This window comes from Microcaecilia unicolor, chromosome 4, assembly GCF_901765095.1.
Source record: "Microcaecilia unicolor chromosome 4, aMicUni1.1, whole genome shotgun sequence".
Classification (NCBI taxonomy): domain Eukaryota; kingdom Metazoa; phylum Chordata; class Amphibia; order Gymnophiona; family Siphonopidae; genus Microcaecilia; species Microcaecilia unicolor.
Genome location: NC_044034.1, coordinates 169,109,699 through 169,135,751, shown reverse-complemented (window position 1 = coordinate 169,135,751; position 26,053 = coordinate 169,109,699). Strand labels below are relative to the sequence as shown.

Here is a 26,053-nt window from a genome sequence, read left to right as displayed (position 1 = left end):
TTATAGGAGGATGAGTCCATTCCCTCCAGTTTATGTTTTGGAGGATGAGTTTATTCCCTCCAGAAGGATGTGTTCATTCCCTCCTTTTGAGTTCATGCCCTTGTTAAGGGGCCATCGTTCGCTGTGAGGAAAGTTCATGTTATTCCCATTGCGGTTTGCCATACTGCTTTGGAAGCTTCAAATACTGAAGAGGCAGTGGAGCTGGCTGGCCATGAGGCACTGTGAAAAGTTGAGTGCTCTCTATCTCCCCCTGCTGGTTGATGGACACAACCCATACGTAATGGCTTCATCTGCTATGACTAAAGGAAAGAAAATTACCAAAGTAAGAACCTAATTTTCCCTTCCAGATTCTCCTTTACGAATTGGTCGAGCCATGGCTCGCCTTTATCAGCTCCCCCAAGTGGATCTGGAGACCTTTCGAGTCCCTAAAGTGGACGCGCTGGTAACGTCGGTTACTAAAAAGACAGCCATCTCCGTTGAAGATGGGGCCGCTCTTAGGGATTCGCAGGACCGCCAGTTGGAGGCTTTACTGAAGCGCTCCTTCGAAGTCTCAGCCTTGGCCTTGTAGGCGGCCATTTGCAGGGGTTACGTAGCTCGGGCTTGTTTTTGTTGGGTGAACGTCTTCCCAATGTCCCGGCTGATTCCTCTTATCATTCGGCTTCCAATGTCATTAATTTAGAGGTGGGCACCGCCTTTCTTCCTTAGTTCAGGCCTCTGGGAAGAAGCTGGCACTGGTAATTGCAGAGCATTGCTTCTTTTGACTCTGGAACTGGGCGGTGGATGTAGAGTCCAAGGTGCGTCTGAGTCAGCTCCCTTTCCAGGGTAAGCTTATATTTGTTGATGAGTTGGACAAGCTGGTTAAGAGTTTAGGCGAGTCCAAGGTGGGTCGGCTCCTTTAAGATAGGTCCCGCTCGGCCCCCTACTCTGCGACCTGTGGACGCCTCGGAGAAGTGTGCAGATACAGGCCGGGTAGGGGAGTGGCCTCCTAGCACACTTGGTTCTGGTATAGAGGCCAGTCCTTTCAGGCCTTTCAGGATAATCGAAGAGGTGGTCGTAACGGAGGACCTGAGGGCCAATGAACTTGTGGGGACCCAGTCTGTGGGTCTGCCTATAGGCGGCAGATTGCAGCTGTTTTATTGGAGCTGGGTCCTGGTAACTTCGGACCAGTGAGTTCTGGATATAATCCACAACGGTTATGCCTTGGAATTTCGCCATCCTCTTCCAGACGCCTTTCTCGTTTCTCCTTGCAAATCCCCTCTCAAGGCCAGGGCCGTGTGTCTGTAGACAGTCTTTTGGCTCTGCGAGCAGTGGTGCCCATTCCTTCAGACATGAGAGGTTCTGGAAGATATTCCATTTACTTTGTTGTGCCCAAGAGGGCACCTGGCATCCAATTCTAGACCTCGAGGGTGAATCGGGCCTTGCGAGAGTTACCCTTCCGGATGGAGACTCTCCGGTCAGTCATTGTGGCAGTGTAGCCGGGGAAGTTCTTCATGTCCTTGGATCTGATGGAGGCATACCTTCATATCCCTATTCATCAGAAGTTTCTCCGTTTTGCGGTCTTGGTAGCTCACTTCCAGTTTCAGGTGATGCCCTTTGGCCTCTACGGCTCTACGGACCTTCTCCAAGGTGATGGTTATAGGGTAGGCCTGGTTACGTCTTTGTGCATCCCTACCTGGACAACTGGTTACTTGGATAAAAGTCAACAGAGGAAAGCAGGAGAGCCACGGATTGAGTCGTTCTCCTGCTGCAGCAGTTGGGCTGGATTGTCAATGCGTCCAAGAGTTCTCTTGGTCCCACTCAGTCCTTGGAGCTTCTGGGGTTGCGTTTCAATACATGGGAGGGTTTGGTGCACCTTCTGGTGGAGTGCATCCTGAAGGTCCAGTCCCAGGTTTGTCGTTTGCTTGTGGCCCTGTCACTGTCCGCATGGGACGTTTTTCTGGTTCTTGGGTACATGGTGACCATCAATGTGCTACCGTGGGTGCGAGCATGTATGAGGCCTCTTCAGTCAGCACTCCTGGCTCGCTGCTCTCCCCAGGTGGGGTCTCTGTCTTGCAGAGTTTCTTTCTGGCGCCCAGTACACCGCAGCCTTCAGTGGTGGTTGGATTTTCATCATGTAAACCGCGGCATGCCCCTGGACCCTCCTGCCTGGGTGCTAGTGACAACAGATGCCAGCCTGAGTGGGTGGGATGCCCATTGTCAGGGGCAGGTGACTCAGGGCACTTGGTCTATGGAGGAGGCCCATTGGTCCATCAATTGGCTGGAGACCCAGGCAATTTGTCTCACTCTTTTGGCATTTCAGCCGTTTCTGCTCTTCTGAGATGTCCGAGTGCTCTCCAACAATGTGACGTCGGTCACCTACATCAATTGCCAAGATTCCTCTCTTGGCGCAGTAAGTGACATTGCTCATGGCCTGGGTGGAACAGAACGTCGGGCTTCTCTCAGCAGCACATGTTGCGGACACAAGCAATCTTCAGGCGGATTACCTAAATTGTCATCGTCTGGATCCAGGGGAGTGGGCGCCCCATTCGCCTTCCAGTTCATCGATCACTGGGGTCCTCCGATAATGGATCTCATGACTACGGCAGAGAATGCCAAGGTTCCGTGGTTCTTCAGCCGCAGGAGGGAGTGTTGGCGCAGCCCTGGCCTCCTCGGACTCTTGTTTTGTGTTTCCTCTGTGGCCACTCATTGGTCGGTTCTTCAGTGTATTTAGGGCCACGTTGGTTGAGTGATTCTGATGGCACTTGACTGGCCGCGTCGACTGTGGTATGCGGATCTCGTGCATTTACAAGTGGACATTTCACTTCCACTTCCCTCGGAGGAAGGTCTGTTGAGTCGGACCCATTCGGATGCCTGACGTGGCTCGATTCTCGCTTATGGCTTGGGTGTTGAATGGGCACGACTGCTGAAAAAGGCTTACTCGGCCGCAGTGGTTTTGTACCCTTTTGAGTTCCAGGAAACGGTCCACTTCCTGTTACGTTCTTTGTTCTTGCTGTTAAGCATGAGCTGTTTGGCTATTCGAAATACTGAACAGGTCAGGGTTGTGTACAGTCCCTTACATAGGAGCACTGCTCAATAATTCTTAGTTTCCCTCTGTTGGTAGGCGTGCATATTACCCACTCAGGAATGGTCTGGAGAGACTCAAGGAAGCAAATTAGCAAGTAAGATCTAATTTCTCCTTCTCGTGTCATTTGATTAATCGCAACGTAAATCTCTCCACTATCAAGTACATTGTGAATTAATACAAAACCTGAACTGTGGTGATCTGGCATTGAAAACAGGATTGTTGCTTTCTGTCACATTATTATTGCTATTTGATTGTATTTAATATGGTATTTTATATGGATAAGTGTATTGCAAAATGTATTATCAATAAGGAAAACTTTCCACATCTACATATAGAAAAATCATAGATCTCTTGCCAAATTATACTTCAGGAAATCCCTCAAATATCGGAGGGATCTGAAACTGGGTAAGGATGTATGTTTTTTTGCTATTTTAATCGATGGTTCTTCTCTTTTTAAGAAATATGCATGTGATGGTGGTTTGCCTTGCATTTAATTGAATGGATAATGCTACTTCTGTGGATTTTTTTTTTGTTAGCAGTAGAAGACAGGAAGTTGTTTGTGGGGATGATTTCCAAGCAGTGTAATGAGAACGATATCCGGGTCATGTTCTCTGCTTTTGGACAGATTGAAGAATGCAGGATACTACGTGGCCCCGATGGCGTGAGTCGAGGTAATGTTCTTAGAGAGAGGCCCTGAGAAGACACCCCCAGATTGGGCAGGACAACACTGAGCTGAGGGGAGGGCCCTGGTGGTACTGTTTTTTTTTTTTTTTTCTATAATGGAAAATAGAATTAGTTGGAGTAACACACCTTCCCTTTTTTTTTTAATAGGGTGTTGCTTTGTGACATTTACAATGAGATCCATGGCACAGAATGCAATCAAATCAATGCACCAAGCACAAACCATGGAGGTGAGTGGTGCCATGGCATGGGGAATGAGTGCTTGCGTGAGCATACACCATGTGAGGGGGCTCTTATATGGCGTTGATAGTCTATAATTGGTATCACGTGTTGTGAGAGCAGGAGCAGATAGACGTAGCTACTACTTTTATTTTTCCTTACTGTAGGGGTACTATGCATCTGTCTCTGCTCTGTGATTAGGCAAATAAGAAATAACTAGAATATAGAACTGCCGAGAATGTAGGGCAGAGATTTTCAACCTTTTTCATCTCATGGCACATTTAAATGATGCTAAAATTGTGAAGGCACACCCCTGCACACAGTCTAGCATTTTACTTTCTCTCCCCCCACCCCACACCCATACATAATCCAGCATTTTATCTTCTCTCCTCCCCCCCCCCCCCCCAATTAGTCCAGCATTTCTACCTCCTGTCTCCTCTGCAGCCGGCAACTAGGCATTTCCCCTTCTCTTTTCAACCCCCCCCCCCCCCCCCCCCCCCCCCCCCTAGTAATATGTACCTTTTTAACAGTTTTCTTGTGTCTAGTGGTCAGCAGGAGCAAGCATCAATTCATACAACCTGCTAGTGCCAAACTCTGAGCCTTCTCTCTGATGCTTCCCGCCTATGCGGAAGCAGGAAGTTTAAGTTAGAGAGAAGGTTCCAGGGTTTCTGCGAGCAGGCTGTAGTAATTGCTGCTCGCTGCCGCTGACTGTTAGTGACAAGAAAACTAAAGGTAAATGACCCTCAACTCCTGCAGGCAAGCTGCGGCACACCGGTTGACGCTAATGTAGGAAATTATTTTGGAATGTAATAAGTCTTTGACTGTAAAGAGAAAGAATGGAAGTTGTGCAGGAAGCAGAAGACCCCAGATCATATAAGGCCTGTTATGACACAGGCAAGCACAAATAGATGGGCCCTTTTCTGCTGACATCTATTCATAGAATTTTATTCAAAGTACTGTTTGAACAAAAGTAATGAATAATAATCATACATTTTTACTTCGTCTGTCATAATCAATGCAGTTAAATGACTAGGCACTTGTTCTTAAAATGTGTGAAATTTGAGACATGAAGTACATTTTAACTGTTCTGTTCCATATTCTACAGTTCCTAATTTTGTGACTTGGCTCTTACTGTGTCTAGGGATGCTTATCACCTATTGTTGTGAAATTTGCTGACACACAGAGGGACAAAGAGCAGAAACGAATGACACAGCAGCTGCAGCAGCAAATGCAGCAGATCAGTGCAGCCTCAGTCTGGGGAAACCTTGCAGGACTGAATACGCTTGGACCTCAGTGCTTAGCAGTGAGTTTTGGTGCTGTGAATTGTCGATACAATGATGTGGAACTTCCTAGAGTTAGAGACTAATGTTAGATGTTCATGTGGGTGTTGATTGGTATTCATACATGGATGATATTCATATGAACATCAGCCAACCAGCATTACCCTGCCCTTCTGATACCTATGATCATATCAGGTATCACCCTATGCAAAATATTCTGCTGCCAGTGCTATCCTATCTTTCTGAATCCTGTTGCTTTCTGTCAGGTGCTACCCTACAAAGGAGCTTCTGTTTTTCACAGCAGACTATTCAGCTTGTTTCAGCTGACAGGTGCAGATGGAAGAAGAGAGGTGAAAATACTGTAATTTCAAGAGTGAAAATCCATGATATGGGGCGAGGATAGCAAGTTGAAATTCATAATATTTCTTTGCCTTTTTGTTTGTCTGAATGACATACTGCCCTCAGTCAGCCTTTCATGAAGTAAATACTCAAGTTCTCTGAATGTCTTGTCCTTTGAAGTAGGGGTATATTTCCAGCTTATCAGTTTTAAAATGTCTGTTGCTGCTGGAAGTGGAAGATGTCAGGGCCTCGGAGTCTGCGGGAGTTAAACTGTGTGTGTTTACTGTTGTCTGTTTGTCCTTTTTTTTCCCCCTGTTAATTTTTTAATCTAACTCCATTTTGTGTGTCAGTTTTGAGTAGTGCTGATCACTGCTGTGTAACTGGGGGAGAGAGGAGTCTCTTTTCACTGCAGCGTTCAATGTTGTATTGCTGCTTTCTTATTTTTCTTTCATCTCTCCCTTCATTGTCTGTCTCCTCTCTTGCATGTTTTGACTTTTTTTTTTTTTTCTTTCTTTTTTTTTTTTTTTTTGTGTGTGTGTTCTCAGTTTCTCCCAAAAGCAGAGCCAGCCCTGACTTATTCTTGTTTTGTTTTGGTGTAATGTCTAGCTTTATTTGCAGCTCCTTCAGCAAACAGCCTCTTCGGGGAACCTGAATAGTCTGGGTGGCATGCATCCAATGGGAGGTGAGCATCTTTCTGCTTTCTAACAGCTGACAAATACCTTGCTTTATGATGTTTAATATTTATGATGCATAAATATTCTTCACTTTCTCCCCATTTCAATAAAGATTATGCATACCAATGTTTGGTAATAATTGCATTGAGAATCATTTTCTGAATGCATTTTTAAATTGGGTTTTTTTTAGCTATCATTTGGTAACTGAGTAGACTTTAGATTTTACAAAAATATATAGGTTAATAAAGTAGTTTATACATTGCTATCTGGATGTGTGATAGGAGTGGTTTAGTTGCAGAGAGGCATGTGGAACCCCATGTTAAGAGAGAATATAGAGAGAGGAATTGAGACATCCAGGTCAGGATGCGCTCATTTCTGGTGGTATTTAGAAAGGGATCTGCTCACAAACATTTCTAAAATACCTGCAGGTGTGCATGTGTATTTCCTGGTACATGCAACGGGAGGTCATCATTTTACAAATACACTGTAAAAATGAATAGCATCGATCCAGCAGCTTCTGCCGTAACTAGCAGCTTTCGGAATTCGGTATTTACTCATGTATATGATATACATGTGTAAATGTTACTGTTTACACATGGATATGTTTCTAATATAAAGGCCAAACCTTATCCTGCTAGACCAGCCCATCAAGTAGGTTATTTCCTCAGCCAGCAGATGAAGGCAGAGAGCATTGATTACTAGTCACATCACCAGCATAAATAGCGATACTGCCTTGGAATTCACCAGTATTTCCCTGCCCATGGGCTAATTTGGCAGGGTGCTTTCATCTTCAGACGAGAGAAGTCTGGTCAAACTCCAGGGGCACAGTGTACAGCTTGTGGCCCCTGGTTGAGTCTCTGGTCAAGGGAAGCTCTCAGGGATCGGTCCACAGACCTTTGCCCTAATTGAGCAGGAGGAGCAAGTTTCATTCAGGAGCCCTAAGCCTTAGCCTGTGGGCTTTGTCTTAGTGAGACATTGGTTGTGATCCTCAGGCCTCATCCTGTGGACCTTGGCTTAGTGAGGTATTGGGTTGCAGTGGTTGTTTGGGGGGGAGGGGGCACTGCCAGCAGGGGTGAGTGCTGGTTGGGGTTTTTCCCTCCCCTGATCCACCCTCTCCGGGGATGTAGACAGAAGTCTAGACAAGGTGACATTGTAGTGCCATAGTATGGGCTTCTGGGGACCAGTCAAAGACCCTGAGCCTAAAGGAACTGAGAGAAGACCGTCAGTCCAGAACTCTGACCTGCTAATAGGTAGTTGATTCCAGGGTGATCTGATGGGACTTGACCAAGGGGTAAGGAGTTAGGGCCCCAAGGGGTACTGTCTATCCCCTATAGTTCTCACTTTCTTGCTGTCTGGTGTGTAGCCATGAATAGGTCTGGGTCTAAATTAAAAAAAAAAAAAAAGCCTAATTATGGCAGTGGTGCAAGCTGGAGAGTTCATGGAAAGTAAAAAATGAAACAAAAAAGGGAGTACAGTCCTGTGCTGTGCTACAGAGGCGTCGAGGGGTTCTCATGTTCAGGTAAGTGCTGGATGTCAGGAGAGAGGAGCTCTGAGCCACCTTGAGGCTTGTGATAGGTTAGTGTGAGGGTCTCTTCAGGCCTAGCTGATGAAACAGTTGAAAGATTAGAAGAAATTAGTTATATGGATAGGATAGAAGCAAGCTGGCGTCAAAAAGGGAAGAAGTATGAGGGAACATTGGAGTCTTTTTTTGAAAAATGAACTGAGATCTGAAAAAATTATGAAATGCCATTTTAAAGAAGTGAGTTTTTAATAGTTGCCGAAACTTCTTATAAGAAAATTCAGAACAGCGAGATAATGGAAAGTGATTTTATAAAGAGGAGACAGAGTTAAAAGGTGGTGAAGTGGCGCATAGACTCATAATGTGTATTATGAGATGATCATTTAATGAGTGAAGAATGCACAGACATACATATGGAATAATTAAAATTGGACAAATGCAAAGGAGTCCTGTCGTGTAATGTTCTAAAGGTTAAGATTTTAAAATTATGATATTCTACAGGTAGCCAGTGAAGTGGATGAGATCATATTACTCCATTTTTTTTGCACATCATACTTCCTGTTCATGTATATTGTGCAGTGATTGTACTGATGGTTAATTATAAAGATAACCACAGAGCCGAATAAGCTTGGAGTAGGGAGATATGGTCATCAATCAAGTGAGAGGCACATTCATTGACTCAGCTAGCAAGATGCAGTACCACATAAGCCAACCTTTAGGTGGTTTTTAAATATAGGAAGCATATTGGTTTAATAGGGAAAACGTGCATAGTCAGCCCTTGTATGGTTTGTGAACATTGTTCCTTTGGTGGCAAAGTTTCTATATCTTCATTTTCTTCTCAAAAATCTATTCCTATAAGGTGGGATAACAAAATGACAACATTTTCATAATGATGAAAGTCAAATGATTTTTATCATGATACATAAGAGAATATGACCTCAACAGCTGTTGCTTGGAGTCAGATCCTAAATGATCAAATCCCCCCTTTTTTTTCTGATTCTAAAGAGAATAGATGTTGCGATTCCTTTTATTTAGTGGTTGCACTTACATGTTATGTTATTGTAAATAGCCAGGCAGCATACAAGAGGAAAATGTTTAACTAGATAAGTATTTTTGATATTTCCAGTAAGGTTTTATAGTGTGAAGCAGATAGTTTTCTTAAATTTAAAGTTTATAGATATTAGTATCTGTGCAGGAGCAAAAGAGTTGACAGCTATTTCATGGCTGTATATGTGTGTGTGTGACAGGTTTGAGTGCAATGCAGTTACAGAACCTGGCAGCATTAGCAGCTGCTGCCAGTGCAGCTCAAAACACAAGTGCGACCAGTGCACTCAGCACTTCCAACAGCCCCCTCGGTGTCCTCGCCAGCTCAGGTAAGATGTTAATTTTCTCTGACTGCTGTGTTTTTTTTTCTCACTGTGCCCCTGCAGATTATTTCACTGTGGTATCATAGCCATTAAATTTGGTGGTGGGATTGAATAAAAACACTGTGACAAACTTAATTCCTAGGATATTGCATATGGATTGTGACCTGATGGTGAAAGCAATAAAAACATTTTGGGTGCATTTCATGCACTCCATTTTTCCAAGTCGAGTTACATTCAGGTACACTAGGTATTTCCCTCTCCCTAGAAGGCTCACAATCTAAGATTACAAGAAGCCACTGGGGGATTTGAACTGGGCTCCCCTAGTTCTTAGCCCACTGCTCTAAAAATTAGGCTATTAAAAATGTTTGATAGTAATGCTGCTAATCCCATAACCCTCCTGTGTATTGATACAGAAGTGGTTCTTTCAAGCTCTTAAGCCTTCATTTTTTTTGTTTAATTTTTGTATTTAGCACCTTTGCCCAAGACACCTTACACAATGTCTATAAGGGGAAGTAGATGAGAATAACGAGGAAGAAATAACACAGGGAAGTAGATTGCTATAAGCTATAGGCTTTCAATATGGTTGTTAAAGTAAACAGCAATAGGATACCCTGGGTTCTTAGTTTCTATCTCTTCCCCCCCACCCCCCACTTCCAAAAGGAACAGAGCAAGGAGAGGATAGATCTGAGAGTGAAAGGATGTGTTTGTTGGGTTTAAAGTAGCATACAATTAGAAAAGCAAGGTCCATGTCAGCCTGGAGCAGCAGAGTACCTGGGTTCAATTCTCAGGACAGGAATTATGATCCCTGAATTGACCAGAGCAAGGGATAGCCTCTGAAGGGGAAGGTGCTTAGTTATTTTGTGGGTAAATCCTTATTGTTCCTCCAGACACAGAGCCTTAAGACTCACTGACTTAGGGGTAGATTCACTAACCAAAATGTTAAAGCCCTTTCCTTACCGATTCCTTAGCGAATCGGTAAGGAACGGGCATGCATCAAGGAAATCGCATGCAAATGAACTGGTCGCTGCTAGCTCATTTGCATGGGATTTCCTTCCTAGCCAGTCGGCCAGCTGAGCATGCGCAGAACAGCCAAGCATTATGCTGGCTGCTCTGCGCATGCCAAAGACGTCCAAAAGGACGTCCCTGATGAGCACTTGTCAGAGCTGCGGGCCGGAGTGCAAGCTGCAGCTGCTGGTACAGCCTCATTCTGGTGCTCCAATAGACACTCTTGGCATTCCAAGCCTTACTCTCTTAAGGATATTGGAAGGAGTATCTCCTGTCACTGACAGGAGCTGCTGATCTTCCCTCACAGCCACCCCTTGCTGCCAGCCCCCTTTAGAGTTACTACTGCTGCTGCACCTCCCCTAAAGTTGTTGGTGCTGCTGACCCCTCACTCACCTGAGAGCTTCTGGTGCCACTGACCCCCACCCACCTTAGAGCTGCTGGTGCTGCTGTCCCCCCCCCCCCCCCCCCTCCTGGGAGGTGCCCCAAATGACCACCGCCGGCATCGGGACGTGCGAGGACGTCCAAATAAAAAAAAAACCTAGTTGGACGTCCCTTTCGATTATGCCCCTCCTCCAGGTCTCTCTCAGCCAATCACAGCACGTTTAGCTTTAAACACATTGTGATTGGCTCAGGGACTTCCAGGTCTCTCAGCTGAGTGAAGCACTGCCAAAAAAGACATTTTTATTATTGCAGGGGGGAATGACGACCAAAATGGATGTTTTTTTTGATTGGGGGGAGGCCGGTGCCTGCGGGAAGCTGTCATTTCAATGCAGGGGGGAGCGGCGGACGTCCTTGGCATGCGCAGAGCAGCCAGCATAACGCTTGGCTGCTCTGCGCATGCTCAACCAGCTGACTGTTTAACGACGGAATAGAGAATGCAAGTGAGCTACAACGAGCAGCTCATTTGCATTGCTATTCCTTGATGCATGCCCGTTCCTTACCGATTCGCTAAGGGAATCGGTAAGGAAAGGGCTTTAACGAGTCTTTAGTGCATCTTGCCCTAAGTATCTGTCGATCCCAACCACTCATTATTTCTCAGTCTCTAGGAGATGGTAGGTGAGCTCCTGTGCAGTCTGTTCTAGTAAGCTTTAACCTTAGGGACATCTGTATTCAGGATTTAAGTGTCCCTGAAGAGGGGAAAAAAACCCCCAAAAGAAAGATATAGAGGTGTGGACTATCGGACCTGATTCAACTTCACCTGGGGGTGCCAAACCTAGCTATATCAGCCCTATCCAGGTGCTCGTTGGGGGGGGGATTAGGATGCTTATGTCTCAGCCCTATTCCCCTACGTTTTGGAGGTGTGCTTGAGTGCCTCCAGAGACAAGATAAACAAAAAAAGAAACTGAAAGGATTGGAAGTCGTCATCTGCTGCAGCAGCCCAGGGCAATGCTTGCAGTTTGGGGTTTTTTTGGGGTGGGGGGGAGTGGGGGTAGATACTTGGTTCCCGAAGCTTGTAAGTTGTAGCATACTCATTTGTTCAAATTCGACAATATGACCAACGCTGCACACTATGTGGCACTTGCCACGCTGTTATTTTTGCTAGCAGCTGATGCGATGTGTGCTGGCCATCAAGACAGTTTCTGCACCCAGCATGGCTGAAGAGGAAGGGCCATGTGAGAGTGAGGCATTCTGCAGTTAGAGGAGTGCTGAAATGGCAGAGGACCTGTGTCAGTTATGGTCCCCAGAAGTTGGATGTCAGTTTTGGCTATTGTCTGGTTCTGGGTTCCTTTCTTTTTGTCTTTGGTCCACTTCTTAGTGGCAGTGGGTTTTGTAGCACCATAATACAACATACAGGTGTGCTTGGAAAAAGGTATTTTATATAGAAATAGACTTACAGCAGGGCAAGAAGATATTGCAGTACTGCTTCAGTGTGTCTGATTTTGGCTGTTTCTGTCAGTGAATTAACATCTGTCTTTCTGTCGAGGATCGGGAGGCAGATGTGTGTGAAATGGCTCTCCTAGAAAGAAGGTCTGCAAGAATGATGGGATGTGTGGATCTGAATGTGTGCTTGTCTCCTGGGTGTGAACTGTTCTTCTATATCCCTGAACTCTTTATATGGCATATTCCTGTGCAGTAATTTGGTTTGTTTGATCTGATGTCTCTTGATTACCCAAGAGGTGTGGATTCCTTTGAAGCCAGTTTCTTGGAGACCAGTTGTCAGGGTCCTATTGTTCTGCTGAGCAGTGGTTTTGGTTTGTTGCTTTGAAGCACAGGTTTTAAGACCTGTAAACTACACCCAAAGGGGTAGGAGATACCTGTCTATCTATATTGACATCACCAGAGATCAGACTAGAAGGGGGGGGGGGGGGGAAGGAATATCAGAGCTGTTTGCATTATTTCCCAGAGGCCTCTGGGTAGGTCCTGAATCTCCAGTTAGGCCAACTTTTGGGCTCTGAACAGCATAATGCTGACAACATGTTCCTTGTCATCAGTAGCATATGATTCCAGGAACTGATGGATTTATTTATTTATTTATTACATTTGTACCCCGCGCTTTCCCGCTCATCGCAGGCTCAATGCGGCTTACATAGTAACAAGAGAATGCAATCTATAGTAAACAAATCAACAAAGGGGGTATGTGATAGGACAAATGAGCAAGGAGTAAATGGGGATAGAAGAGGTATGAGAAAAAGGATAGGGATAGGTAAGGCGGTGGAGCGATTAAGGAGAAAATGGGAAGAGCATGGAGGGTAAGAAGGTTGGTAGGAGATATTTCTGAGTCATTGTAGATAGTGGTTATTTGAACCGGTAGATAGATGGTTTGCTTATGTTTGTTTATGATAGGTCAAGTCACTTGGGTAAACCTGTTTGAATAGATGGGTTTTCAGTTGTTTCCTAAAGGGAAGATATTCATTAATTGACCGACTGTATCTAGGTAGAGCATTCCAGAGCTGGGATCCCAGGAAGGAGAAGTTAGATGCATAGTAGGTTTTGTACTTTAGTCTTTTGCAGTGAAGGTTAAGGTATGATCGTGAAGATGTTGACATGTTTCTGTATGGAAGGTTTATTAGATTGACCGTGTAACTTGGTGACACTCCATGGATGATCTTGTGGATTAGTGTGATGGCCTTAAAGTTGACTCATTCTCTAATAGGGAGCCAATGAAGTTTCATAAGGAGGGGTGTTGCACTTTCGAATCTAGGCTTCCCATAAATAAGTCTAGCTGCCGTGTTCTGGGCAGTTTGAAGTTTTTTCATGATTTGGGCTTTACATCCAACGAAGATACTATTACAGTAATCAGCGTGGGTGAGTACCATGGATTGTACCAAGCTGCGGAAGGTATTCAGGGGGAGATAAGGTTTCACACGTTTCAACATCCACATCATATTGAACGTTTTCTTCATGATAGATGTTGTGTGGTCTTAAAGGGATAAGTGTTTATCCAATGTAACTCCAAGGACTTTCAGACTATTGGATATAGGAATTGTGACATCAGGAGTGGTGAGAGTCGTTGGATGGAATGTGGAATATTGGGAAGAGAGGATTAGGCATTGAGTTTTGTCTTTGTTCAATTTCATTTTGAAAGCATTGGCCCAAGAAGTTAAGATATTCATATCATTGGTTATTTTGTCGGAAATTTCTTCCAGGTTAGATTTGAAGGGAATGTATATGGTGACATCGTCAGCATAGACGAAGGGGTTGAGACCATGTTTGGAAAGGGATTTAGCCAGAGGAATCATCATAAGGTTGAATAGAATTGGAGATAAAGGAGAATCTTGAGGCACACCACAATCTGATGACCAGGGAGATGATATTGCTGTAGATGACTTGACTCGATAGGATCTAGACGTAATAAAGCCTTCAATCCATTTTATAACATTGCCACCAATTCCCAACTTATCCAGAAGTCTAGTAAGAATACAATGATTAACCATGTCAAATGCTCCAGACATGTCAAACTGTAAAAGGAGTACTTTATTTCCAAATAATATTTCTTGTTTAAATTTGGATATTAAAGTAAGCAATACTGTTTCCGTACTGTGGGTAGGATGGAAACTCGATTGAGATTCATGGAGGTTGGAGAACTTTTGTATATACTCATTGACTTGAAAGGTCACTATTTTCCATCAATTTAGTTAATAGGGGAATGGAGGCCACTGGTCTGTAGTTGGTAACATCACTTATAGGTTTCTTAGAGTCTGTGGGTATAGGTGTGAGTAATATGTTACCATGTTCAGTAGGGAAGGGACCTTGTTGCAACAAGAAGTTGATGTGGGCGGTGGGATCAGTGATGAAGCGTTCAGGGGCGTCTTCTATTAAATGGCTGAGGCAGGAATCAAGATGACAATGGGAACTGGAGAGTTTGGAGATCGTCTTTGAAATTTCTTCAGTGGTGAGGAGGGTAAAACTTGTCCATGAGCAGTCAACTGGAGTTTCATTAATGTTGGGATCCAATTCATCGAGAAAGGAATCAAGGTAATTGCTATCATGGGGAATCAATTTACGAAGATTAGTGATTTTATTATAGAAGTACATAGCCAATTGGTCTGCAGATGGACTGTTGAAGGTGAGCGGGTAACTATATTGGTATTAAGCAGGCTGTTTATGAGTTGATATTGTTTCTTTATATCTGTGCCATTGGTTGTGATTTTTTGAGTATAGTAGGTTCTTTTTGCTCTGTGACTGTTTCCAAGCATTAAAGGTGAGGTTGTTTCTTGATCTACTCCATGCTTTTTCTAATTTTCTGGTTTGTGATTTTAGGTTTTTTTAGTAGGTCATTAAACCATGGTGATGATTGACGTCTATATAAAGTTCTGGAACGAAGAGGGGCAATTTTGTCTAGGATGAGTTGGCATCTGGTGTTCCAATCTGTGAGGAAGGAGAGAGAGTTAGGTTGTGCTGACCAATTGTTGTTATATATATGTTGCCAGAAATTGTCTTTGTCAATCCATCCTCTAGAAATGATTGTTGAAGGATTTTGGGTTATAAACTTATCCTTTTTGCGCCAGTATAAGGTTAGTGTTGATTTATGATGATCAGACCAAGGGATGTTAAACCATTTGATATCAGATATAGTTATGTTTTGATTGGTGGAGAGTTTGTAAGAAATTATGTCAAGCGAGTGACCTTTAATGTGAGTTGGTTGCACTGGAGGAAGGTTAATATTGCAGAGTTGAAAGAAGTCCATGCAGTCGCGGGTATTTGGGGAGTTGGGAGTCTTCTAAAGGTAGATTTAGGTCTCCAATTAGTAATACATTGAAATAACTGGTGCAGGTATCTAATATAATAAAACGCACCGTGAACGTTCTAATGAGGACAACGTTCTGAAGCCATCTGACGTCACTCCCTGGCTGTAGGGTTCGTGGCGTTCGTGGTGTGAAGCCACCCAGCCGTCTCTGCCCCGCCCTCGCGTCAAACGTCATGACGTCGAGGGCGGAAACAAAAACAAACAAATCCGGCAGCGTCAGGGAAGGAGGCGGCGCTCCCGACGTCTCCAGCCTTCCCTTCGCTGTGTTCCGCCTTCTTCTGACGTCATCCTTGACGTCAGAAGAAGGCAGAACACAGCGAAGGAAAGGCTGGAGACGTCGGGAGCGCCGCCTCCTTCCCTGACGCTGCGCTGCCGGAACCGCCACGGAGGTAAATTTAAAAAGAAGAAGAAAAAAAAATAGAAATAGGGGAGAGAGAAGAGAATGGGCAGTAAAGTTGAACAATGGGAGCGGGAGGGCAGGGGAGAAACGACAGCATGGATGCGAAGGGGGGGAGCATGGATGCGAAGGGGGGGGGAGAAGAGGGCGGGCCAGGCTGGGACATGGGAGAGAGAGGAGCATGGCTGCGAGGGGGGGTCATGGAAGGGAGAGAGGGGACTTGCTGGAAAAGGATGAATGGAGGCGGCAGGGGACAGAGGAGCATGGATGGCCATGGATTGGGAGGGCAGGGCTCAGGGAGAGAGGGGAATTGCTGGAAAAGGATGAATGGAGGCGGCAGGGGACAGAGGAGCATGGATGGCCATGGATTGGGAGGGCAGGGCTCAGGGAGAGAGGGGAATTGCTGGAAAGGGATGAATGGAGGGGGCAGGGGACAGAGGAGCATGGATGGGCATGGATTGGGAGGGCAGGGCTCAGGGAGAGAGAGGAATTGCTGGATAGGGATGAATGGAGGGGACAGATGGGCATGGATAGATATGGATTGCAGGGCAGGGCTCAGGGAGAGAGGGGAATTGCTGGATAGGGATGAATGGAGGGGACAGGTGACAGATGGGCATGGATTGGGAGGGCAGGGCTCACACTCTCTCATATACAATGTCTTTCTGACTCTCTGTCTCACACTGTATGTGCCACACAGTCACTCACACACTCGCTTGGTCTCATACACTCACTCTCACAGAGAATCTGTGTCTCACACACACTCTCTCTCTCGCCGACACACACACACACTCTCTCACACTGTGTCTAACATACACACTTGCACACACTCACATTCTCACACACACACTCTCTCACAAACACACTCACACCCAGACTCACTCTCTCTCTCACACACACACACACACTCACACTTTCACTCTGACTCTCAAACAGTCACTCTCACATACACTCTCCCAAACATACACACTCCGAGGAAAACCTTGCTAGCGCCCGTTTCATTTGTGTCAGAAACGGGCCTTTTTTACTAGTTTGCAATAAAGTCCATGAAAGTGGATTGACTATTATTCCAGTTTATTGGAGGTCTATAAAATAAAATGCAAGTTAATTGGTTGCATAGTTTGGGACTATGTAGTTTAAATGAAGCAATTTCAAGCTGAGGTGAGATTAATTCTGATATAGATTCGGGGGAGAATTATGATTTGTAAATAAGTGCTATCCCTACACCTCTTTTTTTTTTTTTCTTTTCTTGGCCAGTGTAAGATCTTATATTCAGGAGGGCATAAATCAATTATGATTGGGTCATTTGCACTGTGGGTCCAAGTTTCTGTGATGAATAGTAGATCAAGTTTGTCAGATTTAATCCAGTCTGAAAAGGATTTCGGTCTTATTAGCTGCAGATCTGGCATTGACATAACCCATTGACAGAAAAGGTGCCATATTTGAGGTTGAAGATTGAATGTTGATAATCTGCCTTGAAATGGGTGTTGTAGTCTTGGGTGAAGGAGTTTCATTGTTTATTGATGATTGGTACTACTACTACTTAACATTTCTAGAGCGCTACTAGGGTTACGCAGCGTTATACAGTTTAACAAAGAAGGACAGTCCCTGCTCAAAGGAGCTTACAATCTAAAGGACGAAATGTCAAGTTTGGGCAGTCTAGATTTCCTGAATAGAGGTATGGTGGTTAGGTGCTGAAGGCGATGCGTAATGGTAGGTTGAAGGGAGGGGTTTTTTTGAAGTCACCAGTTCGATGGGATGAAATTAACCTGGATGTTTTTTTAAGGTGGTAAAGGACTGGAATAATGTTGACTTCTGATGGTGAGGGAGCAATAAGTGTTGCAAAGATGATGGCAAGTGAGTAGAAAATGAAAAATATTTTAAAGAAGAACATGTTGGAGAAATGTAATTTGGATATCTGTGAGAGGATTGAAATCTTCTTGAGTTGTAATAACACCGAAAAGTGTTAGGAATTGTATTGGTAAAGAAAGTAAAAAAGACTGCGGCCTCTAGCATAGAGCAGGTTAATAAAACAAGTAGTTGGAACTGTAGGACGATTAGCTTATCATATAGATTACTGTAACTGAGAATACTAAGCAGAGGGGAAGTGATTCAGTCTACCAGCAGGTGGAGATAGAACACAATTGAACTTTGATTTATAGGACGGAGAGGCTCATCGTGAGTCAGTCTTATCTCTATCTCCAGCAAGCAATAGACGGATCTCTCATCGGCTCCTGGTTTTCTTCAAGGTTGTTGATTCCTGTTCATTTGAGCTTAGGGGGTTTCAGAGCTGCTGCTGGTGCCTTACTGGGATATACCTGGTGGTGCCAGGTCTCCTGCTCCCTCCTGCCACTACCTTCTCCTTCCTCTCAGCACAAAAAGAAACAAATAGCAGAGAAGTTAGAGCTTCTCTCTCACTTTCACAGTTTTTTGACTGAGCGACAGTTTACTGGAGAGGGTTGAAATACAACAACGAAATTCAGCATTCCTCTGTGGAATACTCGGCATACACTTTTCCCTCTAGTTTTAAGACTTGGAACTTTGTACCACAGCATTAACAGATAGCCTTTAGCAGGTACTGCAGGACATAGTTTAGTCTTCATCCCGCCCACCCCTAGCGCAACCCTTTATAGTCAATTATTATAATTAGGATAAGCAAGGAGTGGTCTTACAGAGTTTTAAATACATTTCATTACCTTCTAAGAAGAAAACACTAAATACATCACACATTTTTATATTAGGCTAATATTCTTAATACCTTACCTTAGGTTTAAATTATTGAAAAACTCAAAAATACTAAGATGGAGTCAGCATTCCAGCAGTGAGAGGGGTGCTATCCAGTCTTTTGCATTGTGTCCACATGTATGATTATCTCCCAGTTGGTGAGCGGTTATATGTTTGTGCCCAATGCAGAGAGCTCCTAGCTCTTCGAGAACGCGTCTGTTCCCTTGAAGCTAGAGTAGCAGACTTGATGGAGCTGAGGGAGACAGAGAGGTGCATTGAGGAGACCTACAGGGATGATGTAGAGAAGTCCTACCTCCAGTCTGGTAGCCCCTGTGCTACCTTGGAGGAGGGAGGTCTCCAAGAAGGAGGGTATCACCCTGGTGAAGTAGGAAGTACTCCTGTAGTCAGGACCTGCCTACCAGGGGATGTACTATCCTCTTGGCATCAAGGATATGTCTCCAAGTTTTGCGCAGGGGGGAAGGGTTAGGACGGCTGTTGTAGTTGGTGATTTGATCATTAGGTATATAGATAGCTGGGTGACTGGTGGACTTGAGGATCACCTGGTGACTTGCCTGTTTGGTGCGAAGGTGGTGGACCTCACGCATCACTTAGACAGGATCTTAGTGCTGGGGAGGAGCCGACTGTCTTGGTACATGTGGGTACCAGTGACATAGGAAAATGTGGGAGGGAGGTACAGGAAGCCAGATTTAGGCTCTTAGGTAGAAAGCTGAAGTTCAAATCCTCCAGGGTCGCATTTTCAGAGATGTTCCACGCACAGGCCCCAAAAGGCAGGCAGAGCTCCGGTCTCAATGCGTGGTTGAGATGATGGTGCAGGGATGAGGGATTTAGATTTGTTAGGAACTGGGTGACATTCTGGGAAAGGGGGAAGTGTTCCGAAAGGATGGGCTCAACCTTAACCAGGATGGAACCAGGCTGCTGGCGCTAACTTTTTAAAAGGAGAATAGAGCAGCTTTTAAACTAGAATTGGGGGAGGGGGGATGACCAACAGTTGCCCAGGAGCACATGGTTCAGTGTGGAGTATCCTTGAAGGATACTGTTGAAACAGGACATATAGGGAATCCCAGTAGAGAGGTTTTAACAATGCTTAAAAGTAAGCCAGGTGTGCTTAATGAGAGAGCAGGATAAAGGATGTGCATTATCCCCTTCAACTTCTAAGCAGCTTGTAGATCAAAAGAAAAAACACAATTTGAAGTGCCTGTATACAAATGCTAGAAGCCTGAAAACTAAGATGGGAGAGTTAGAATGTATTCTCCGAGGACAAGCAGGCTGCTTGTTCTCACTGATGGGTGACGTCCACGGCAGCCCCTCCAATCGGAACTTCACTAGCAAAGGCCTTTGCTAGCTCTCACGCGCACCACGCATGCGCGGCCGTCTTCCCGCCCGAACCGGCTCGTGTTCGTCAGTCTTCTTTTGTCCGCGCTCGGGACGGTCGTGTTTTGCCGCCGTTTCATGCCCCTCAAGTTGACCCTCGCGCGTCTTCGCAATTTCGCTAAAAAAAAAAAAAAAAGAGACCTTGGTCTTTGTCCCTTCCCGTGTGTCCAGTTTGTTTCCCCAGCGTAAGTTTCCTTTCGCTTTCGGGGTAGGCCTTTTTTGTGGCCTCTGTACGGGTTTTTTCTCTCTCCCTTATTTTTGGTGCCCTTCGTCACCATCGCGAATTTTGATTTCGCCAGCGTGATTTTTCCGCCCATGTCATCGAAATCTCCCAGCGGCTTCAAGAAGTGCACCCAGTGCGCCCGGGTAATCTCGCTCACTGATAGGCACGCTTTGTGTCTTCAGTGTCTGGGGGCTGGACACCGCCCGCAGGCCTGTAGTCTTTGTGCTCTTTTACAGAAGAGGACTCAGGTAGCGAGATTGGCCCAGTGGAACGTGTTGTTCTCGGGCTCTTCGTCGACAACAGCACCGGAGGCATCGAGTGCATCGACGTCGACAGCATCGAAGTCTTCGACCTCGGCATCGACTGCATCGAGGTTTCGACCCTCTGCATCGTCGGTACCGAGACATCGGAAGTCGGTGTCGGTGGTACCGGGACCTCCGCTGTTGCTGATGTCGTCGGACGGTGGTGCTTCGACTGGAGTGCAGGTGAGGGCTGTCCATTCCCCTGCTGGTGGCGGTGAGCCTTCAGGTGGGTCTCCTCCTGCCCTGAGGGCTCCTGCGGTACAGCCCCCCCGAGACCGACCTTCTTCGGCCTCGGCCCCGAGGAAGAGACGGTTGGATTCTACGTCCTCCTCGTCGGTACCGGGAAGCTCCGGTGACATGCTTCGTTCGAAGAAATCAAAGAAGCATCGACATCGGTCTCCTTCCCGCATCGGTACAGAGAGCTCTGGGTCGCCGAGGGAGTCGGCACCCAGTAGGCATCGGCACCGGGAGGACCGCTCACCCTCTGTTTAGGAGGTGTCGATGCGCTCCACCTTGGACAGCTCGGAACCGCCTCCACGTCCGGAACAGACTCTGACCTCGACGCCTGCATCGGCTTCCATATCTTTCTCCACAGCCGCTCTGCACGAGAGTCTCCGGGCCGTTCTCCCAGAGATCCTTGGAGAGCTGTTGCGCCCTTCCCCTCCGGTACCGGGGGTGCCTGCGCCACTGGTACCGTCGAGTGAGGCGCCGGCTGGCCCTTTGCCCGGGGTGAGGTCTCCGACATCGGTACCGCTTGCGGCCGCCTCCTAGGAAGACTCCCCGACAACGTCGGTGGAGGGAACTTCGCCGGTGCTGGCGAGGGAGTCTACCTCTCGACGCTCCCACCGTGGCCGTGTTTCCACGGAGTCGAGTCGGGCACGGCTTCAGACACAGGTTCGGGAACTTGTGTCTGATACCGATGGTGAGGCCTCGTGAGAGGAGGAGGAGGACATCAGATATTTCTCTGACGAGGAGTCTGATGGCCTTCCTTCTGATCCCACTCCCTCCCCTGAAAGGCAGCTTTCTCCTCCCGAGAGTCTGTCTTTCGCGGCCTTTGTCTGGGAGATGTCTACGGCCATCCCCTTCCCGGTGGTTGTGGAGGATGAGCCCAGGACTGAAATGTTTGAGCTCTTGGACTATCCTCCACCTAAGGAAGCGTCCACAGTACCCATGCATCATATCCTAAAAAAGACATTGCTGGCGAACTGGACCAAGCCTCTAACTAATCCACACATTCCCAAGAAGATCGAATCCCAGTATCGGATCCATGGGGACCCAGAGCTGATGCGCACTCAGTTGCCTTACGACTCTGGTGTGGTGGATCTGGCCCTAAAGAAGGCTAAGAGTTCTAGGGAACATGCTTCGGCGCCCCCGGGCAAGGACTCTAGAACCTTAGACTCCTTTGGGAGGAAGGCCTACCATTCTTCTATGCTCGTGGCCAAGATTCAGTCCTATCAGCTCTACACGAGCATCCATATGCAGAACAATGTGCGGCAGTTGGCGGGCTTGGTGGACAAGCTCCCTCCTGAGTAAGCCAAGCCGTTTCAGGAGGTGGTCAGGCAGCTGAAGGCGTGCAGAAAATTCCTGGCCAGAGGGGTATATGATACCTTTGATGTTGCGTCCAGGGCCGCTGCTCAAGGTGTGGTGATGCGCAGACTCTCATGGCTGCGTGCCTCCGACCTGGAGAATAGGATCCAGCAGCGGATTGCGGACTCCCCTTGCCGAGCGGACAACATTTTTGGAGAGAAAGTCGAACAGGTGGTAGAACAGCTCCACCAGCGGGATACCGCTTTCGACAAGTTCTCCCGCCGGCAGCCTTCAGCATCTACCTCCTCAGGTAGACGTTTTTATGGGGGAAGGAGGGCTGTTCCCTACTCTTCTGGTAAGCGTAGGTACAATCCTCCTTCTTGACAGCCTGCGGCCCAGGCTAAGCCCTAGCACGCTCGCTCTCGTCAGCAGCGTGCGCCTCAGCAAGGCCCCACGGCTCCCCAGCAAAAGCAGGGGACGAGCTTTTGACTGGCTCCAGCAGAGCATAGCCGACATCGTGTCCGTGCCGGGTGATTTGCCGGTCGGGGGGAGGTTGAAAGTTTTTCACCAAAGGTGGCCTCTTATAACCTCCGACCGTTGGGTTCTTCAAATAGTCCGGCAAGGATACACCCTCAGTTTGGCCTCAAAGCTTCCAAATTGCCCACCGGGAGCTCAGTCCTACAGCTTCCAACACAAGCAGGTACTTGCAGAGGAACTCTCCGCCCTTCTCAGCACCAATGCAGTCGAGCCCGTGCCATCCGGGCAGGAAGGGCTGGGATTCTATTCCAGGTACTTCCTTGTGGAAAAGAAAACGGGGGGATGCGTCCCATCCTAGACCTAAGGGCCCTGAACAAATATCTGGTAAAGGATGCTTTCCCTGGGCACCCTTCTTCCCATGATTCAGGAAAATGATTGGCTATGCTCTCTGGACTTGAAGGACGCCTACACACACATCCCGATATTGCCAGCTCACAGGCAGTATCTGCGATTTCAGCTGGGCAGACGTCACTTCCAGTACTGTGTGCTACCCTTTGGGCTCGCCTCTGCGCCCAGGGTGTAGTAGCAGCAGCTGGGAGTGCATGTGTTCCCTTATCTCGACGATTGGCTGGTGAAGAACACATCCGAGGCAGGAGCTCTACAGTCCATGCAGATGACTATTCGACTCCTGGAGCTACTGGGGTTTGTGATAAATTACCCAAAGTCCCATCTTCTCCCAGTACAGAGACTCGAATTCATAGGAGCTCTGCTGGATTCTCGGACGGCTCATGCCTATCTTCCAGAGACAAGGGCCAACAATCTGTTGTCCCTCGTCTCCCGGGTACGAGCGTCTTAGCAGATCACAGCTCGGCAGATGTTGAGATTGCTTGGCCATATGGCCTCCACAGTTCATGTGACTCCCATGGCTCGTCTTCACATGCGATCTGCTCAATGGACCCTAGCTTCCCAGTGGTTTCAAGCTGCTGGGGATCTAGAAGACGTGATCCACCTGTCCACGAGTTTTCTCAAATCCCTGTATTGGTGGACGATTTGGTCCAATTTGACTCTGGGACGCCCTTTCCAAATTCCTCAGCCACAAAAAGTGCTGACTACGGATGCGTCTCTCCTGGGGTGGGGAGCTCATGTGGATGGGCTTCACACCCAGGGAAGCTGGTCCCTCCAGGAACGCGATCTGCAGATCAATCTCCTGGAGTTACGAGCGATCTGGAACGCTCTGAAGGCTTTCAGAGATCGGCTGTCCCACCAAATTATCCAAATTCAGACAGACAACCAGGTTGCCATGTATTACATCAACAAGCAGGGGGGCACCGGATCTCGCCCCCTGTGTCAGGAAGCCGTCAGCATGTGGCTGTGGGCTCGCCGTCACGGCATGTTGCTCCAAGCCACATATCTGGCAGGCGTAAACAACAGTCTGGCCGACAGGTTGAGCAGGATTATGCAACCTCACGAGTGGTCGCTCAACTCCAGAGTAGTGCGCCAGATCTTCCAGGTGTGGGGCACCCCCTTGGTAGATCTCTTTGCATCTCGAGCCAACCACAAGGTCCCTCAGTTCTGTTCCAGACTTCAGGCCCACGGCAGACTGGCATTGGATGCCTTCCTCTTGGATTGGGGGGATGGCCTGCTGTATGCTTATCCTCCCATACCTCTGGTGGGGAAGACTTTGTTGAAACTCAAGCAAGACCGAGGCACCATGATTCTGATTGCTCCTTTTTGGCCGCGTCAGATCTGGTTCCCTCTCCTTCTGGAGTTGTCCTCCGTAGAACCGTGGAGATTGGAGTGTTTTCCAACCCTCATCACACAGGACGAAGGGGTGCTTCTGCATCCCAACCTCCAGTCTCTGGCTCTCACGGCCTGGATGTTGAGAACGTAGACTTTGCCTCTTTGGGTCTGTCGGAGGGTGTCTCCCGCGTCTTGCTTGCTTCCAGAAAAGATTCCACTAAGAGGAGTTACTTCTTTTTATGAAGGAGGTTTGCCGTCTGGTGTGACAGCAAGGCCTTAGATCCTCGCTCCTGTCCTACACAGACCCTGCTTGACTACCTTCTGCACTTGTCTGAGTCTGGTCTCAAGACCAACTCTGTAAGGGTTCACCTTAGCGCAATCAGTGCATACCATTACCGTGTGGAAGGTAAGCCGATCTCAGGACAGCCTTTAGTTGTTCGCTTCATGAGAGGTTTGCTTTTGTCAAAGCCCCCCGTCAAACCTCCTACAGTGTCATGGGATCTCAATGTCATTCTCACCCAGCTGATGAAACCTCCTTTTGAGCCACTGAACTCCTGCCATCTGAAGTACTTGACCTGGAAGGTCATTTTCTTGGTGGCAGTTACTTCAGCTCGTAGAGTCAGTGAGCTTCAGGCCCTGGTAGCCCAGGCCCCTTACACCAAATTTCATCATAACAGAGTAGTCCTCTGCACTCACCCTAAGTTCTTGCCGAAGGTAGTGTCAGAGTTCCATCTGAACCAGTCAATTGTCTTGCCAACATTCTTTCCCCGTCCTCATTCCTGCCCTGCTGAACGTCAGCTGCACACATTGGACTGCAAAAGAGCATTGGCCTTCTATCTGGAGCGGACACAGCCCAACAGACAGTCCGCCCAATTGTTTGTTTCTTTTGATCCCAACAGGAGGGGAGTGGCTGAGGGGAAACGCACCATTTCTAATTGGCTAGCAGATTGCATTTCCTTCACTTACGCCCAGGCTGGGCTGGCTCTTGAGGGTCATGTCACGGCTCATAATGTTAGAGCCATGGCAGCGTCAGTGGCCCACTTGAAGTCAGCCACTATTGAAGAGATTTGCAAAGCTGCGACGTGGTCATCTGTCCACACTTTCACATCGCATTACTGCCTGCAGCAGGATACCCGACGCGACAGTCGGTTCGGGCAGTCAGTGCTTTAGAATCTGTTCGGGGTTTAGAATCCAACTCCACCCCCCTAGGCCCAATTTTTATTCTGTTCCAGGCTACACTCTCAGTTAGTTGGATAAGTTGTTAGGTCAATCTCAGTTATGTCCTCGCCGTTGCGAGGCCCAATTGACCATGTTTGTTGTTTTGAGTGAGCCTAGGGGCTAGGGATACCCCATCAGTGAGAACAAGCAGCCTGCTTGTCCTCGGAGAAAGCGAATGCTACATACCTGTAGAAGGTATTCTCCGAGGACAGCAGACTGATTGTTCTCACAAACCCGCCCGCCTCCCCTTTGGAGTTGTGTCTTCCCTTGTCTTTGTCTTGCTACATATGGGACTGACGAACACAAGCCAGTTCGGGCGGGAAGACGGCCGCGCATGCGCGGTGCGCATGGGCGCGCGAGAGCTAGCAAAGGCCTTTGCTAGTGAAGTTCCGATTGGAGGGGCTGCAGTGGACGTCACCCATCAGTGAGAACAATCAGCCTGCTGTCCTCGGAGAATACCTTCTACAGGTATGTAGCATTCGCTTTGCACTAAATGATGAAGTAGATAAATTAGGCATCTCAGAGACTTGGAGGAAAGAGTCAATGGGGACACTGTTAACAGGGTGCAAATTGTGACACTGTTAACGGTGCAAATTGTATCACAATGATAGAGGGGATCAAATTGGTGGGGGCATTTCACTATGTGTTAAAGAAGGACTTGAGTCAAATAAAATAAAAACTTCAAATGACACAGATAGCAGCGTAGAATCGTTATGGATA

At 47.1% G+C, this 26,053-nt stretch overlaps 1 protein-coding gene across 7 annotated transcripts in view; it reads left to right on the top strand.

Moving 5' to 3' along the window:
• Positions 1-26,053, top strand: part of LOC115468855 (CUGBP Elav-like family member 1) — a 105,023-nt gene that overhangs the window by 39,778 nt on the left and 39,192 nt on the right. For 3 of the 7 annotated variants that reach the window (XM_030200935.1, XM_030200934.1, XM_030200933.1), the window contains 5 exons: positions 3,601-3,735; positions 3,896-3,975; positions 5,106-5,267; positions 6,190-6,265; positions 9,024-9,149. In XM_030200935.1, the coding sequence (XP_030056795.1) occupies positions 3,601-3,735; positions 3,896-3,975; positions 5,106-5,267; positions 6,190-6,265; positions 9,024-9,149 (579 nt within the window). The remainder of the gene's footprint in view (positions 1-3,600; positions 3,736-3,895; positions 3,976-5,105; positions 5,268-6,189; positions 6,266-9,023; positions 9,150-26,053) is intronic. The other 4 variants (XM_030200936.1, XM_030200938.1, XM_030200937.1 and 1 more) reach the window with 2 other exon arrangements.